Source organism: Saccharomycodes ludwigii, chromosome IV, assembly GCF_020623625.1.
Source record: "Saccharomycodes ludwigii strain NBRC 1722 chromosome IV, whole genome shotgun sequence".
In the NCBI taxonomy this organism is placed as follows: Eukaryota; Fungi; Ascomycota; class Saccharomycetes; order Saccharomycodales; family Saccharomycodaceae; genus Saccharomycodes; species Saccharomycodes ludwigii.
Window position 1 is genome coordinate 862,679 of NC_060203.1, and position 18,306 is coordinate 880,984.

General features: G+C 32.5%; 7 protein-coding genes and 2 non-coding genes across 9 annotated transcripts; 4 read left to right on the forward strand and 5 right to left on the reverse strand.

Annotated features, from left to right (window-relative positions):
• Positions 1 to 75: 75 nt before the first annotated feature.
• On the reverse strand, positions 76 to 170 carry SCDLUD_003450. Its single transcript is given in 2 exon segments — positions 76 to 121; positions 133 to 170. It is a non-coding gene; the product is annotated as a tRNA-Ser (tRNA).
• A 449-nt stretch (positions 171 to 619) lies between these two features.
• On the forward strand, positions 620 to 2,482 carry ATG18 (phosphoinositide binding protein ATG18; the record flags this gene model as incomplete). The annotated part of the gene is made up of 1 exon (XM_046078029.1): positions 620 to 2,482. One exon carries the CDS (start codon positions 620 to 622, stop codon positions 2,480 to 2,482), a length of 1,863 nt encoding a protein of 620 aa, XP_045934400.1.
• Positions 2,483 to 2,680: 198 nt separating this feature from the next.
• SCDLUD_003452 lies at positions 2,681 to 2,835 on the reverse strand. The gene has a single exon (XR_006829224.1). It is a non-coding gene; the product is annotated as a snR43 (small nucleolar RNA).
• A 789-nt stretch (positions 2,836 to 3,624) lies between these two features.
• Positions 3,625 to 4,329, forward strand: SCDLUD_003453 (uncharacterized protein; the record flags this gene model as incomplete). Its single annotated transcript, XM_046076669.1, has 1 exon — positions 3,625 to 4,329. The coding sequence occupies one exon, from the start codon at positions 3,625 to 3,627 to the stop codon at positions 4,327 to 4,329; it is 705 nt and encodes a 234-aa protein (XP_045934401.1).
• A 578-nt stretch (positions 4,330 to 4,907) lies between these two features.
• ILV6 (acetolactate synthase regulatory subunit) lies at positions 4,908 to 5,840 on the forward strand (the record flags this gene model as incomplete). The annotated part of the gene is made up of 1 exon (XM_046078030.1): positions 4,908 to 5,840. One exon carries the CDS (start codon positions 4,908 to 4,910, stop codon positions 5,838 to 5,840), a length of 933 nt encoding a protein of 310 aa, XP_045934402.1.
• Positions 5,841 to 6,195: 355 nt separating this feature from the next.
• Positions 6,196 to 7,284, reverse strand: MRP7 (mitochondrial 54S ribosomal protein bL27m; the record flags this gene model as incomplete). The annotated part of the gene is made up of 1 exon (XM_046078031.1): positions 6,196 to 7,284. One exon carries the CDS (start codon positions 7,282 to 7,284, stop codon positions 6,196 to 6,198), a length of 1,089 nt encoding a protein of 362 aa, XP_045934403.1.
• A 526-nt stretch (positions 7,285 to 7,810) lies between these two features.
• Positions 7,811 to 13,666, forward strand: SCDLUD_003456 (uncharacterized protein; the record flags this gene model as incomplete). Its single annotated transcript, XM_046078032.1, has 1 exon — positions 7,811 to 13,666. The coding sequence occupies one exon, from the start codon at positions 7,811 to 7,813 to the stop codon at positions 13,664 to 13,666; it is 5,856 nt and encodes a 1,951-aa protein (XP_045934404.1).
• A 157-nt stretch (positions 13,667 to 13,823) lies between these two features.
• Positions 13,824 to 15,233, reverse strand: ARG4 (argininosuccinate lyase ARG4; the record flags this gene model as incomplete). The annotated part of the gene is made up of 1 exon (XM_046078033.1): positions 13,824 to 15,233. One exon carries the CDS (start codon positions 15,231 to 15,233, stop codon positions 13,824 to 13,826), a length of 1,410 nt encoding a protein of 469 aa, XP_045934405.1.
• An 854-nt stretch (positions 15,234 to 16,087) lies between these two features.
• On the reverse strand, positions 16,088 to 17,602 carry MCH2 (Mch2p; the record flags this gene model as incomplete). Its single annotated transcript, XM_046078034.1, has 1 exon — positions 16,088 to 17,602. The coding sequence occupies one exon, from the start codon at positions 17,600 to 17,602 to the stop codon at positions 16,088 to 16,090; it is 1,515 nt and encodes a 504-aa protein (XP_045934406.1).
• Between the last annotated feature and the right edge of the window lie 704 nt (positions 17,603 to 18,306).

An 18,306-nucleotide genomic window follows, 5' to 3' on the forward strand; every position in this document is an offset into this window, starting at 1 on the left:
TAGTAGAGAAAAAAAAAAAAACTATACATATATAAACAACTTTTACAAATTGTCAAGTAATGGCAAAAAAAGCAACGTCACAGACAGGATTCGAACCTGCGCAGGTAAAACCCAATGCCTAGCTGTCAATTAATAGCAGGGCATCGCCTTAACCACTCGGCCACTGGGACTCAAAATTTTTCTTCTGAGAATTTACGGAGTATCTTGTGTTCAGCATATTAGTATTATTTGTATATCTTTTGTTTATCTTTTTGTTTTTTGTTTTTTTTTTTATTTAAAATTTATAATTTCGTAATGTACACATCATGCTTTAGAAGATGGCATTTTTTTATTTTATTTTATTTTATTTTTCTTTTTTTTTTTTTTGATTTTTTGAGCCGTCACATTATTTTACATAGATTGGTTAATAGGGGAGACAGCAAAGAAATAAGACAAGAATAACCCTTTCCATTTACTAATTAAAAAGAATTATCTCCTTTACAAACTCAAAACTTGGATCTAATTGGAAAACCAAGCCTGCACGCCAAAAACAAACATACAAAAAGAAAAAAAAAAAAAAAAGAAAAAAAAATAAAACATTAAAAACTTATTACTACACTTTTTTTTATACACTCATAATATGCTGAGCGGCCGTACAATAGTAAACTATGTTAATTTTAATCAAACTGGTTCATGTATCTCTGTAGGAACGTCCTCTGGTGTAAAAGTATTTAGTTGCGATCCATTTGGTAAATTTTACAGCGATGAATCAGAAACCCTGGGTAAAAATGGATATGGTATTGTAGAAATGTTATTTTCTACTTCTTTATTAGCAGTTGTAGGGTTAGGGGAAGACATTTCCTTATCTCCACGAAGATTAAGGTTGCTAAATACCAAAAGGGACACTGTCATATGTGAAATTACTTTTCCAACAAGTATATTATCCATTAAAATGAATAAATCTAGGCTGGTTATCTTATTAACCAGCCAAATATATATTTATGACATCACAAATATGAGGTTATTGCACACCATAGAAACATCTTCTCCAAATCTAGCCGGATTAATAGCTGTTTCCCCAAATTTAGAAAACAATTATTTGCTTTATTCATCCCCTCCAAAAGTTATCAATTCTGAAATAAAAGACAATGCCACTACAAACAATATAACTTTATCTAGCGAGGAAAATGTTGTAAGTAACAGTACTAGTCAAGTTTCTAAGAAAACCATAACATCTACCAACATTAACGTTACGGAAGACTCTGCAGGTAAGAAAAACGGAAATGATGCGAGCGTAAAAGATTTATCTAACAATCCATCAATCAAAAAAAATGGGGACATCATAATATTTGACTTAAAAAATTTACAACCAATAATGGTGATTGAAGCGCATAAAGGCGAAATAGCAGCATTGACAATTAGCCAAGATGGGAAATATTTTGCAACTGCGTCCGAAAAGGGGACAATTATTAGGGTGTTTTCAGTTGAAAATGGTAATAAGATATATCAATTCAGAAGGGGTACCTATCCAACAAGAATACATTCCTTAAATTTTAGTGTAGATAACACTTTTTTAAACGCAACATCATCGAGCAGAACGGTGCATATATTCAAATTGGTATCTTCAACACCATCAATCGATACAAATAAAAATACTTCTGTATTGTCTTCATCTTCAAGTGGCAACACTGCTATATCATCTTCGAGCGAGGGAGAGGCAATTGATGACGAAATATCAGGGAATGCTAGTGTCTACAGGACTTTGAACCTGCCAGCACATGAGGAAGAAGAAGAAGAAGAAGAAGATGATGATGATGATGAAGAGGAAGAGGAAGAGGAAGAAGAAGAAAATGCCGATGATGACGATGGGCAGAGGGGAACTCATGTTGGTAACCATCATTTTAATACTGAGGAGAATACCAACCAAACGAATACCGAGCCAATAGTGGATTCGTCTAGGAGCACAGTTGCCAGAATGATCAGAAAATCTTCGCAGAAACTATCGAGGAAAGCTGTGAAAACTCTTGGAGCATATTTTCCAACAATAAAGGTGTCATCTTTTATAGAACCAAGCAGACATTTTGCTAGTTTTAAAATACCTATAGTGGCTGTAAACGCAAAAGAAGATGATAATGAAAATGGTAATAACAATAATGGCAATAATCACAATGTTACTCGTGGATCCACAAGTAGCACTGCTAATCAAACTAATTCTATGACCGTACCAAGTAATGTCAACACCTTGAGATTTGTGGCCGCATTTGGAACAGAGTATCTTGATATAAATATATCGGAATACCCGGAATTATTACAGGAGTATATGAAGAACGATTTGGACACTGCTACTGCTACGGGTCTAGAAACCAATGAAAATAGTCAAATCATTAAAATGTTGCCTATTCACGTGATTTCTACAGAAGGATTCTTGTACACCTACTTTCTAGATCCTGCCCGTGGCGGAGATTGTTTATTAATCAACCAATACTCTTTATTGCAATATTAGTTTTTTTTTTTTCTTTTTTTTTTTTTTCATATGTATTTAAGTAAAAATTTTATTAGGCAATTTATAACTTCGATTTAAGTTATTTAATCAATTTGTATATATTATTACAGAAATGACTGTAAATAACCAGCCGACATTAAATAGCAGTAATGTAGTGAAGAATTCTTTGAGTCAAATAATTTTACTGAAACTAAAAAAAAAATTATTGTCTCAAAAAACGTTGGATTTTCCCAGTTTAAAGAAAATGACAAACATTATTCACGCAAGAAAAAGGATCTTATTAATCTTCTCCACTATTAGAACCCATTATCCTATTGAACAGCAAAAGACGATACGGGGCAGAAACGGGAGATTGAATGATTGAATGGATCTTTTTTTCCTTTTCTTACATAGAAAATAAAAGGAGTAGTAAAATGTTAAATTAAAACTTTTGAGCAAAGCTAGAGTAAGAAGTGATATTAAAAAAAAAGATGATTTTTTTTCAGGTTTATATATTACAGTCTACACGATAATATACAAACCAGAAAAATATTTTCCCTCTTTTTTTTTTTTCCCCTCGCATGGTTTTTTTTAGTGTTATAGGGCTTTTTTTTTTTTCCCTTTTTTTTTAAAAACAATCTCTTAATCCTTAATAACAATTACATTTGAAGGTCTATACTACAAACTATCCAAAGGAATAGTCAATATCTTCCAACTAAATTGAAGAAGTTGCACCACATTTTTTGTATAACAATAGCACAAAAACAATTGTCATATATATAAACACCGTAACTATGAATGTCACTACAGACATTATTCAAACGAATTCACAACCATATATCAAAAAAACTTTGTTGTATTTTTACAATAAAAAAACACATTATCTTCCAATCTCATTATTTACCAAAATTGCCAGCAACTTAATAACTTTTAATAAAAATTTAATAGCCTGGAATCTTGGGACATTATTCTATTTAATATCAATAATTATACTAAACCCCATTTCCATAATATGTAAAATTGCCTTTCAGATTTTTACTCTTCCAATTAACACACTACTTTATCCTTTGTTTGGAAGCATAATTACTCCAGAAAATTTTAAAAAAACAATCAGTATTACTAATTTGGGTACCCACACTAATACCATTACCAAAAATATTTACATGTTACAAATATTAATTGAAAATTTAATTGCAATGATTATTGTTGGTCTACTAGTGGGTATAACGACCAGTTTAATATGCTATAAAATTGGTGAATTTTGGAAATTCCCTATGCTTATTATAGAATTTAATATAACTAGGACTATTAAAAGAATAAAATACAAAATTGATTTTTGGTTAAACCTTTTATCCAAGGAAATGAACTTATTCAAAACGCAGTTATCTAAAAACGACCTTGTGATACCAGATAATGTAATCGACGATTTTGATTACAATAAAATCGGACAAAAATACCGCTCACGCAGTACTTCACAATCTACTACAGAAGAACCAGCATTAGAAGATGAACTGGCCTATACAGATGGTTATATAACTGTGGAGGAAATCGATGACGATTATACAACCGAAACACAAAATGAGCTAGAATTGGCTTCTAAATTGCCTAAAGACTATTTCCAAGAATTGACACCTCCACCTACTCCTACAACGACTTCTGCTTCTTCTGGTATAACAACGGCCACAAACCATTATGATAATACCTTATTTTCAATTAACAATGATAATACCAAGAACAACAATAGCATGACAACTGCAACATCCACAATAAACAACTACCATAATGTTGACACGAGTAAGATTGGTGCCGACAACTATAAAAATATTAAATCAAATTTACATCATAGAGGTACCAAACAGTCACATTGAAAGCTTTATGAGAATGTGTACATATGTACATGTATTTCTGTGTTAATTTTATACATAGAGCGATAATGGTTTCAAAAGTTTTTATTATTTGATATAACAGTGATGAAAATGGAAAGCAAGTTAAAGTAAAGTAAAGTAAAGTAAAAATAAATAAATAAATAAATAAATAAATATGGAACTGGCCCAAAGCAATGCAGTTTTCTCATAATCAAGAATTCCATTATTATTATTTTGTAGTTGCGACGCTGTTTTTCGTCCGATGCCGAAAGAGGAGTTTTAAACCGCTTTTTATTATTTTAAAAACGAAAAGGAAAAAAAAAAAAAAAATTTATGACTCAAAATGAAAAATATTCCACATTTTACGAAACTTTTCCTTTAATCAGAAAATTTGGAATCTTATTTAGTTTTTGACTACCAGAAAATTTTTATTTTCCATTTTTCACTTTCCACTTTTTTTTTTTTTTTTTTTTTTTTTTCTCTCTCTTTTATTTTTACTACTTTGAAATCGAAAGCTAAAATATATTTTGTAACTTATTAACCATACTTCTTAAAAACCTAATAAACCTATATCTTTCACCATGATCAGATCTAGTGGAAACACCATTACTAACAAGTTGTTATCATCATCAATTCAATTGTTTGTTGCCAAAAGATTGAAGTCATCTTCATCCTCCACATCAGCTTTGGCTTATAAGCAACTACACAAGAACAAAAACATTCCACCATTACCAACGCTGGAAACACCTTCATGGAACGCTTCTTCAGCAGTATCTTCTATCTTATATGAAACACCTGCTCCCTCCAAAACAGTAAGAAAGCAACATGTTCTAAATTGTTTGGTACAAAATGAACCAGGTGTTTTGTCTCGTATTAGTGGTACATTAGCTGCACGTGGTTTCAACATTGATTCATTAATTGTTTGCAACACCGAAGTATCTGATTTAAGTAGGATGACACTTACTCTAAAAGGACAAGATGGCGTGATTGAACAAGCTAGGCGTCAAATTGAAGATTTGGTTCCAGTCTATGCCGTCTTGGATTATACTCAAAGCGATATAATTAAGAGAGAATTATTACTAGCCAGAGTTTCCTTGTTGGGTGCTGAATATTTTGAAGATTTGATTCATCACCACAATGAAAGAGCCGCAAATTCCAATGATAATACTGTTACTGATAATATTAGAAACCAGCTATATCATCCAAGTAACTTACCATTAAGTGAAGTTTTAAGATTGAAACATGAACATTTGAATGGTATCACTAACTTGGTTAAAAACTTTGGCGGTAAAGTTGTTGATATCAGCGAGACAAACTGTATTGTTGAATTAAGTGCCAAACCCAGTCGTATTTCTGCCTTTTTGAAATTAGTTGAACCATTTGGTGTCTTGGAAGTTGCAAGAAGTGGTATGATGGCTGTGCCAAGAACTCCAGTTAATGCTGATGGTAATGAAGAAGAACTAGAGAAGGAAATCAGCGAAATTGTTGATACTACTCAATTACCACCTGGTTAGTTATTGTACTCATATTTATTGTGTTTTTTTTTTTTTTTTTTTTTTTTTTTTTCCGTCAAAATTCGTAGCGGTATATATTTAGTGTACGTATATACACACTATATCTATCTTGAATCAAATTGTACAACGCTGTTGGTAGTGTTAAAACTTAATTTCGTAATTTTTTAAGAAAAAAGGGTGGAGTTATATTTAACAAAAATCAGTTATCTTATAAATTTAATTTAATTTAATTTAAAAATCAAAGGGATAAAGGAAAGATATAAAAATTAGATAAACCTTAAAAAGATCCTTGGTTATTTACATGTAAAAATAAAATATAAAGTAATTATTAGTGGGGGAGGGGGGAAACTCTCCTTCAGATCTTACTTAGAAATGCTTCTTTGCTCCTGATGATGGTGTCTACTTTTCTTTTCTCATAATTATAACGTCTAATGGTGACAGTTTTTTTAGAGGCCTCAGAAACAACACCAACAGTCTCTGGTTGAACTGGTTTTAAGAACTTTCTGCGTAAATGAACTTCTTCACTCAAACTCATTAGATCACACGCTTTTTCAAATAATTTAATACATTTCTTCTTATTTTCTTTACTAGTGATAGGTTGCAGCTTATTTAATTCATCAATCAATTCATTTTTCGCCTTTAACCTTTCTTCTCCACTAATGGCTCTAATTAATTCCAACTTGTTATTAAATGTGTAGTTCTTGTTTAAATTGTTGCTCACTGTTAATAAATCATCTTCTACAATCCTAAGCTCACCATTCAACTTAGATTTAAATTGGAAATGATAAAACGTATTGTATTGTGCTTTTTTTAAATCGAACCCATTTTTTAGACTGGTTCTTAAAAACAATAAATATTCGGTGGCCAGTGGTAATAACTTTGGCTCCGTTAATATTTTATCATTAGTTATTCTCTTAGCAAAAGTTTTCCTTAGATTATCTCTTTTCAATTCACGTTCTTTTAATTCTTTCAAAATAATATCTTTGGCTAAAAACTCTTTTCTGCTTAAACTTTGTTCTTCTTTTAAAGCTTGTGCCTCATCTGTAATAACTGCATGGCCGAATCTCCTAACTCTTGGAGCAAAATGTGGGGTTGGTAGACTTAATTCTTTTTTTAACGCTACACCGATGAATTTTCTTTCTGGATGAAATGGATCCATATAAAACTTGACATAGCCTGGCTCAGTAGCAAAAATAGTATGATCTTTACCAATGCCAACATTTTCACCCGGATAGAATTTGGTACCTCTTTGTCTCATAATAATCTCACCTGGCTTCACCAATTGACCATCAACTTTCTTTGGACCTAGTCTACGACCAGCTGAATCTTTCATAGAAGTCTTCGAACCTGAAGCTCTTTTGGTAGCAGTACGTATTTGCTGGAAAATATTGTTGTTGTTATTACTAACACTGGTTCTAGATTTTAATAAAAACGAGATCAACATATTTTTATAGCTTGAATTTGTTTTGGTGGTTTCTTACTTTTTCTTGTTGGTCTAAACTTAGTGAATACACAGAAAAACAAAGACCATTAAATTTGCTTTGTCTGATACTTTGTAGAAAAATGGAAAAAACAAAAAAAATTTTTATTCTTTTTCTTAATGATTTTTTTTTTTTATTTTTTTTATTTTATTTTTTTTTTTTGACCAACAAATGTTATTTTACACGAAAGATAGTTTGCTATCTCATCCTTTGGTGTATTTTACAGGGCAAAAACAATAAACCCATACCTTACATAATATTTTGTAATGAGTTTATAATTAACTCTTTTTCTTTTTTTTTTTATTCTTCAACTGTTAAAAAAAAAGGCTCTTTGATAACCAAAAAAAAAAAAAAAAAAAAAAAAAAACAAAAAAAACACATATCTAAAGTTTCTTTTCTATTATAAATAACCGCCGCAACAATAATATTCCATGGACTGTCATAAGTAAGTAGAAAAGAAACATAAAAGGGAAAAATAAGTAAGCAATAATGGTAAAAAAAACAAAAGAAAATACATCCATTACTTCTACCACTACTACTCGTAAAAAAAGAGATCATGGTAAATCATGTTTAGTATGCCGGAAAAGAAAAATTAAATGTGATAAGACAAAGCCGGTATGTCTAGCTTGTGTCAAACATAAATCTGCCATGGATTGTACTTATAACAATACTAAATTTAAAACGGAAAATAAGTCAATAGGCATTAACACTGCTACTACTTCTACCATTCCTGTCAAGCATAACGTTGAGAATGATGATGGAACCACAACACATATTAAAATATCTACAAACAATAAAAATCTTGCAGTACCCGCACCCATATTTGATAACAATAATAATGTCGATAGTATTAATAACACCAACAAAAAAATATTTTCAAAAAGTTGTGCAAAGGGTACCACTTCAAAAAGTGGCATGAAAAATAACAGTACGGACAAAATAGGGTCTGCTATTTCATCGTCAGGATTCCTCAAAAGTTATGTTCCCAGTTCAAATGTGTTATTTACTACAGATTCAAACGGCAATGTCATGGAATACAACGAAAATAACGGCTCCACTGACAAAAATATACACGATAACGGATTGCCTGCTAATTCCCGGACTGTCGAAGACACCAGAAAAGTACTTGTAAGTTTTAATACGGACCAGAACCACAGAACTATTTCCAAAAAAGTTTTTAGAAGCGTTAGAAAACAAAGAATGTTGAAGGAATTCGTCGAGTTGAAAAATAGGTTTGACCTGTTAGAAAATCTACTATTAGCCTCCCTTCAAGAACAACAGGAAGAGGATGAAGAAGAAGAAGAAAAACAACAACAACAACAACGTCAACCCCATCCGGAATCAATAATTTATAATCAACCACAAATTCAACAGTCGATAGTGAGAAGTCAGTATAGCAGTTCTGCTAATACCCCCACCAACTGGAACGGTTTAACTGACAGTTGCGAAGATGATCCAGAATTATTTTTGGCTGACCCTCAATATGGATTAGCAGACCTTCCCAAAATGAACTTTTACGATGGGTATGAACAGGTTAGCGAGCTATGTAATAGATTAACGTTTTCGGGACCATTAGCCTTTATATCTGTTTGTAAAAGGGACCCATTTGCATTTGTATTAGTCACCATGATCACCAAAACAAGACACGAAATCGCAAGACGCTTTGAGACAAAAACACAAGAGAAATATGCTAGGCTAAGGGTGACTACTAGGTATATCACCCAACAATTCAATATTGATCCGAAAGTTAGTGTCCAATCGCCAATTAGCGTGACTCATAATAATAGTTTTAATAGTAGTACTGCAAATGAAAATGACAATGAGCATATTACCAATGATCCGCCATTAACTACCAGCGAATTATCTATCATTCCACCACATTCCACCACTAATAGTAACACCAATAGAAACAACAATTGTACAAAGAAAAAACAATATTCCATAAATACTGGCAAAGATATGCAAAATTCATTAAGTGTTGAAGACAACATACTGAATAAAAGAGATAATTTTACAACGAAGCAACGGAATGATTCTAATAGGGGGAATGTTACGACCTATAACACTAGATCAAAAAGAACAAATGATGATATTGATGATAAACTCATCGTTTCTAATAGAAAAAAAAATAAAACAACTGCAGAAGAGACTGTTATTACTGTGGACAAGGACAATACCAATAATTGCAAACAAAATAATGTTTCTGAAGAAGAAGAGGAAGAAGGAGAAGAAGAAGAAGAAGAAGAAGAAGGAGGGGCTTATAGAAATTATGGCAAGACAGATAATGTGAAGAGTCTTAACAACGAAGTAGATAGTACTCCTCAGCACAAGGAAGAAATTATGCTAAATAAAACAAACAGAACCGAATACAACAACGAAACAAATTCGATAATGTCTAGCGTAAACCAGACAGAGAGCCCCTATAGTGGGAAAAAAAATATTAACAACAGTAGTAATAATACTAATAAGGATAGTAACAACAACAATGTGCCTGATAACACATCGGATCTCCAAATTAAAGGCGAGGGTGGTAAAGTTGTGGAGACGGTTTTTGAACAAAAACTATTAGAAAATGAAGGCTTGGATGAAATGGATTCTATTTTCCAAGAGGGTAAGATTGCTAATAACCCATTGTCTGTGGAGAACCTAATAAATAAACACAACCATCTAGGGAATAGAAACAGATTAAACTCTGAACCACATTCACAAAATAGCAACAAAAATGATTTTTTTTCTACAAATATTTCTGGCAGATCAAATACTATTGCCACGTTAACCGCAAAAGACAACACTTTAAGAGATTCCTCAAACTCTTCCCAAAAAACATTAGCTGAGTTTAAAAGTAACTCCGCTCCAGATATAAAAATACTGAATACGAAATCTCAAAACTCGACAAACCCAATTACAAATATTCTTGCTTCCTCTAATACTAAAGGAATGCGGAAAAGTTTATCTGAGCACGGTGTTTTGACGGATAACGCCGATAATAGCATTTCAGGTTCTAGCAACAAACTTGCAGCTTACAATAACAGTGATAACTATGATGATAAAACGGCTAAAGGGAATACTTCGACTGGAAAAACACCCGATGAAGATCTATATTTGTGGAGAACATTAGATTCAGTCTTAACCGCGATACAAGAACAGAGCAATAATATCAGTACTAATGGAAATAGCCAAGCAGCGAGTTCATCTAAAACTGTTACTGAAAGGGTTCCGGAAATGATATTTGGTCAAAATAGTATCTCCAAGGGTAAACAAGAATTAGAGGTTTTAATGAGAATTAGATCTATTTTGCCCTCTTCAAAAATCATATGGATGCACATTGATAATTATTTTAGGTCCCCAATTCATGGGCTTTTCCCAATATTAAACGAAGATTGGTTTAGAGAGGTTATGCAGACAATTATTGGCCTAGATACATCGTCGGACCAACAACCCAAAGTCAATGCAGACAAAAGATTTGATATATCCAAGTTAGGATCACTGTTAATCGTATTAAGATTATCTTATATGTCATATCCCGAATCCATTGATCTGTGCAAGACTGAAGAAGAAAGGTTTATTATATCCCATCCAATTGACAAAGAATTTATTGACGTTGCTCAGATGTGTTTGAACCTTTTCAAGATGATGCGAAAGGGCGTTTTGCCAGTGTTGCACTGCGCCCTTTTATTGAGAGTTTATCGTCGGTTTGCTGAGGATGATGGCGACATCGTGGATGGTACAGATTCTGAAACATTTACTGGGCTATTGGTTAAAATTGCCACCTCCATTGGTTTAAACACAGATGTTGCTAAATCAAATTGGGTTAAAGATTATGCGATGTATGTTGACCAATGGAGAAAGTGCTGGTATATCATATATTTTTTTGATTTTTATGAGGCCTTAAATACAGGCAACACATTTTCTATTGATATCACCACGTTTGATACTAAATTGCCAGAGTATCAAATGGACCCAGCAACCGGAGAGTATCCAAATTTTGTGTTGAATCCACACCTGGATGACGTAGTTGTTTGTAACTTTCAGAAAAACTTCCAAATGACTTTAATTTGTAGAAATGTTTTAAATTCAATCACCAACAAAAGAAGCAAAGTTTCCTTAATTGAATTGCAATCTAACGTAAACAAATTGGATAATTTTATCAGAAGGGAATATGGCTCCAATTTGAAAATTATTGTTGACATGCCGATTACTGACTTGCCCAGCAGCGTTAAGAAGATTAATTGCTTTAAAACGTTTGTGGATTGTAATTCCTTAATTTTTATGGTTTACGTACATATGTTTATTCACATTGATAAACATATTGGAACATTGATTAAGAATAAGAATAACAATAATATTAATGTCAAGGAGTGCAATTACAATGATCCAAAAAATGATATTTCACAACATCTCATCAGATTGTTGCATCATTATCTAAAAAAATTTGTTGGCTTGTATGTGGAGATCGAACCAGTCTTGATACTATGTTATGATTCTACCAAAAAGGGTGAATCCAAAATTGAGGAGATTTTTGGGAAAAACTCAAAAAATTTGATTATCCAAAGCTGTGAATATATGGTAATTAGATTCATTCAAGGGTTGCACGTTTTACTTTCGAGATTACTACATTTGCATTACAATTACATAAATGTTCCAGACCAAAGAGTCAACTTTAAAGATCAGAAAAATTTTGATGAGATAATTCCGACCGTTGCTAAAATTATTGGTTGTGCTATTAGTAAGTTGGCCTATGTGAACAGTATTACACGTCTATTGAGCCAAAAATACTTCCAAGTTTGGAGAATGTCTAAGGGCAATCGTTTTATGTTTTCGTTATTGAGTGATGAAAAAAATAATATATTTGATAGGTCTTCAGAGATTAATAACGAACACAGACAGGATTTCTCCAATATACCCACTGCGCACGATTTGAATCCATTTAAAGCATTACCTTATTACAATACATTTCTTTATTACAGCCTGAAAGATTTTCAAGAAATTTTATCGATTTTGTCATCCGTCAAATGGAATATTTTTTCTAATGTCATGGAGCCCGCAGAAATCGAAGAAGCTTACAATTTTAGAGATGTAGATGTGAAATCGTTCATGAATATCGCCACAAAGAGAGCTAAGAATACTGATAGAAATAAGAAAACTAAAAAAAAAAGGGAAAAGAAAAATTCGAGCGGAAGTTCCGAACCTATTATTTCAACAAATATGGATAAAAATAATATTGATGGTCAAAGTATCGGGGGCGGAAAAAAACCTGATAAGGCTAATGGCGCTACTTCTTTTACAGGTATATCTTGCGATAATAAACCAGAAAGCCCCAGCCGTTCAACTTTTAACAATCTTACCAGCTCTTTCAGTGACCCTCATAGTAATTGTCCTCCTAAGATTGATGATGCTATCGAATCAGAAGATTTTGAGGGTAAGCAACAGGCAAAACAGAATGACTCTTCCTCTTCTATCACACCCACTACGGTTGAAACACAAATGAACTTGCCCATTGATGAAATTGACCAATTTTGGTTTAACACCGTACTAAATCAAACCAACAACAATTTATTTTGGTCAAAGGAGTCTGGTTTTACAGATAATTTACATCCTATTTTACAACAACAACAACAACAAGAACCGCGGGAAACTGAATCGATTTTCGATGAATGTATACCAGCTTCTGTCTCTAACGACGGGCAAAAATTTGAGCAAAGCATTGCTGAACTTCAAGAGGGAGATGTATCTTTGAAGCAATCGCCATCACAGCAACAACAAAAAACATTAAAAATTGGGAGTGAATTCCAATTTTCCGAGGATGGTATTAGAAAACCATTGCAATCAGTTAAATATTATCCATCAGAATCTGAACATGTTTCTGGTGGGGACAACCCTATTTATAAATACGATGCTACGGCTGGTGTTGGCTTAGACGAATTGTTTAATAATAAATACTTGCTAAGGGCCCATGTTTTACAAAAGATCCAGGACTTGAAAAATATTGCTATTGTGAATCCGCCGACTTACCATAGAGGACAAGCAACTAATATTGATGCTAAGGCGGATAATCCAAAAAAACGCAAGGCAGTTGTAAATGATAATAGTGTGTTAGATGATGATAACAAGATTAGTAAAAGCGCGACAAACGTCGACAGAGTTAATAATATTGATAGTAATGGTGATCAACGAACAAGCAATGGGCTTGTTACGGAACCAAACCCTACTACCTCTAACAATCATAGCATCGAAACACCAAGTAACGCTAATTATGGGAGATTTGATCCGACAATGCTACAAGATCTTTTTAACACTGACTTATTTTTCCCTAATCCAAACCCATATTTTGGTGATGATATATAGTTCTGTAACTTATTTATTTATTTATTTATTATTATGACTATTTATATATATCAATTAATTAATCAATTAATTAATTACTTAATTAAACTTAATTTAATTTAATTTAATTATTTTTTAAATAGTTTCCTTCCCCCTTTTGGACAAGTGTATATATACTCTATTGCAACTTATTTTCCAAATTACCCAATTGCTTCAAAACTGCAGATCTAGCAGTACCACCAATAGCGTCTCTTCTTTCAACACTTTGTTCAAAATTAAAAACATTAAATACATCTTCATTAAATCTGGCATCAATACCTTTAAATTGGTCCAAACTCAACTTGTCAATCCCACTTAAACCTAATTTTTCTGCGGAAGCTACACACTCACCACTAATATGATGGGTTTCTCTGAATGGAACACCTTTTCTGACCAAATAATCTGCTAAATCGGTAGCCAACATATCCATTGTCAAACTAGCTTCCATCTTCTCCTTGTTAACTTTCAAAGTGGAAATAACACCTGTGGCAATCAAGATAGAGTGCTCCACAGTAGTCATACAGTCAAATAACGGTTCTTTATCTTCTTGCATATCTTTATTATAGGTGGATGGAATTGATTTCATGCTCATCATAAATCCACACATTTCACCGAAAACTCTACCTGATTTCCCCCTCAATAATTCCAATGAATCAGGATTCTTTTTTTGGGGCATTAATGATGATCCAGTAGAATATGCATCACTTAAGGAAATGAAACCAAATTCGGCAGTAGAATAAATTATTAAATCTTCGGAAAAACGGGAAATATGATTCATAAACAGGGAAGACCAAAACATAATTTCTATAACAAAATCTCTGTCAGAAACTGCTGTCAAACTATTGCCAATTGGTTCAGCAAAACCTAAATTTTTACTTAAAAATTCACGATCAATCCCGTATGGATGACCAGCAAGAGCACCTGCACCTATAGGAGATTTATTCAATCTTTCAAGAACTTGAGTTAATCTAAGGTAGTCCTCAGTAAAGTAAGTGGCATAAGAACTCAACCAATGACTCCACCTAATGGGTTGGGCCCTTTGTAAATGTGTGTAACCAGGCATTAAAATATTGATTTCTTCTCTAGCTCTAGAAATAATAACGTTTATAAAATTTCTCAAAAATGGAATTAATTTTTTAGTCAAGATGTCTCTGCAATATAATCTCATATCTGTGGCAACTTGGTCATTACGGGATCTACCGGTATGAACTTTACCAGCAATGTTACGGCCGATAATTTCACCCAGTCTTCTTTCATTGGCAGTGTGTATATCTTCATCAGTGGCCTGATTGATTACAAAGGTACCATTGGCCCATTCAGCATCAATTTGTTCTAAACCTTGATGGATTTTGGCCAATTCTTGTTTAGTTAATAACCCAATCTTTTCTAAACCCGCTGTGTAAACTTTAGTACCCTCTAAATCGACGTGATACATAATTTTATCGTATGGCAATGAGGCATTGTATAAATTCATTAGTGGGTCTGTTTCACCTGTAAATCTACCACCCCATAATTTTTGTTTATTGGATTCCTGGTCGTTATTGGACATTTTCTTTAGCTGGACTAATACTGAGTTTTATTGTATTTATTTGATTTGGGTTTGGAGATAATATTTGAGACACCAAGAAGGAAATAGAAAAGTTAAAAAAGTTTTTTTTTTTTTTTTTTTTTTTTTTTTTTTTTTTTTGAAATAAATAAATTTGTTGATCTATTTATATATTCCTTGAGGTAGAGTGAGGAAAGGACAAAAATGAAAAAAGAAAAAAGAAAAATTCAAAAATAAAACAAAAAACAAGACAGAATATATAACCGTATACTTCAACTTATATAAATCTGAGTCATTAATCCATTGGGACTTCCCTTCAAATTTATAAAAGATAGCGTAAATTATGAATTGTTTGTAAGAGGAAAAATATAAATGGTTTCAAGCCCTTGGCGAAATTACCTGATAATTTTCTCTTTTCGGTCCAACTTGCCGATTTCTCGGTATATATTTTATAAAACCACAGTAATAAAAAGGAAAAACAAAAACAAAAAAAAAAAAATTGTTTTGCTAAAATTTCAACGATTAGAAAAATGTCAATAGTTCTAAACACATTTGGTTTGAAATCAAAACACTTTGTTTTTACCTTTACTTCACACATTAACCTTCAGAAACGGTAAATAAATAGAATTTACAAATATTATCAATCCCAAAATGAAGCCAATAACTGACTTTATCCAATGTCGTTTTTATAATTTGATAAAAGTCGAGAGTTCCACTTCACCTCCTTTTTTCTAATAACAAAATAAAAAAAAAAAAAAAAACACCTCTCTTCACGATGATGATAGTGATGCTGCTGTATTTATCTTTTTTACCTAGGTTAAGCTTAACATAAATAAACATATATACACATATTACTATTAAACTTTGTTTTTGGTTTTAATGGTAAACAAATGTTTCATCCATAGTGCAAATGGTACTTTGTACTTCAATAAATCCTCATTAACATCAACAGCTATATCATCCGACTCCTCATCTAGCATTATCAATATATCTCTAGCAATTATATATCCACGTACGAAAACCAAACAAGTGGCACAACAAATAAAACCTAATCCAGCAAAGACACCTGCATAGATATATTCAGATTTTCTGTGATTTTTTGAGGACAGAGGCTCATGGGTATTGTTTTGTTTTACAGCCAAACCAATGATTGGTGAAACGATTGCAGATGATGCAAGAAACATCCAGGACATACCAAAAGTAACACTTGCTTTTCGTAACCCTATCATTCTTGGTATGACAGCACCCATAAAACCCCAAATATATCCCATCAATCCACCACATAATATAGCATATGCATAGATTGTGGCTAAATTTCTGGCAGGAATCCACATTGCCAAAGTCAAAATACCACAGAGGTAATATACTATAATTCCTACACTTAAACAACCGAATTTATCACTAAAGAACCCCATTGCTGGCCTCAAGAAGAAGGCTCCAGTCGCAATCAACGCACTAGCTATAGATCCTTGATATGCTGAATACCCTAGTGACATTGTTGCATCTGCCAACTCGTACTGCACTACAACATAACCAAACATAGAGAAGATTAAAAATCCAACAAAAACCCAAAACACTCGAAACTCTAGAATTTGTTTATCAAATAACTTGAAAACAGGCTTAATATGTGCATTTCTAGTTCTAATCAAGACGGAACTGAGAACTAATAATACAAAACATATAATGGCTTGGGCTCTTAATGCCCACCTGACTGATTTTACTTGAAGAATTTTTTGCATTGCTAGATTAAACATTACTCCACCAGCACCAGAGCCACCAACACCTAAACCCATTGCTAAACTTCTTTTTTTGTCGAACCATTGTGGTATCACAGGGGGGACGGGTGTGAAGGCAACCGCTAAACCAAACCCCATCAAAACGCCTTGTGTCAAATATATTTGCCATAATTTTGTAGAAAAGCTAGCCAACAACATGGCTGCTAGTTGTATACATGCCCCAATAAACATAACAACATTATTTCCTAGTAAACCAATTAGGTATGTGATAGCTGGTGCAAATAGCAAACCTGTTCCAAAAGCCAACCCACCTATTGCAGCGTAATCCAGATTGGTACCACTAAAAGTATTTTCTGTGACATAATTTGCTAAATATACTGCAAATCCTGCGTTCCCACCCCAACAACAAAAACTTGTTAGGAAACATACAACAACAATTACCCAACCATAACCACCGTCAGGAATAGCTGCACTCTTTTGACCTATTGCTTGTTCTTCACTAGAGTTATTAATTATTATTTCAAAATTTTTTTTTTCTGTGCTATCTGATTTTTGGTGGACATTATCTTGTCGGGTTTTATTTTCTTTTTGGCCCTTAGTTGCCCAACTTGGTTTTGTCTTTATAATATGTAACATTGCGCTTTTAACTATTAGATAACAAGAAACTTGTACCGTTTCCTGATTGATTATTTAATCAAAATCAACAACAACAACCAGAACAATAATGGTAATAATGAATAAAGAAAAACTGTCTTTGCCACTCTATTTTTTTTTTTTTTTTTTAAATGTTTCATTAGCCACTTATATATATTACAAACTAATTGCTTTAAACATCAAAATATCAAGAAATTGACTACTAAACCTTTTTCAATAATCAAGTGTCAAAATGATCATTTGAAACCTATTATTTTTGTAAGTTAATTCCGAGAATTTGTATATTAATTGTGAATAGTGAGGGGAAAAGAACATCTCTTATTACTGTAAATACGGAGGTAAATTAACCAAATGTCATAATTATTAGTTCATCGCTCTATCTTTTTTCCTGCCATTCCATTTTTATTTTACAAATTTCTCTTTTTCCGTTTAAATTGTTTTTTTTTTTTTTATATAACTGTGACTCTTATTATCTCCGCTAATATCCGATATGCTCATCGATTTTACAACGCAGCCTTAAACCAAATCCAACATGTAAATGTCTTGAATGAAAGTAATCATAACAAGATCAACTTAATTCCAACCAAGAGATATTGAATAATTGCACCCCTCCATTATAACTAACCATTTGAGATACCAACAACTTATACATTCGTACGGAGATAAAAAAAAAAAAAAAAGAAAAA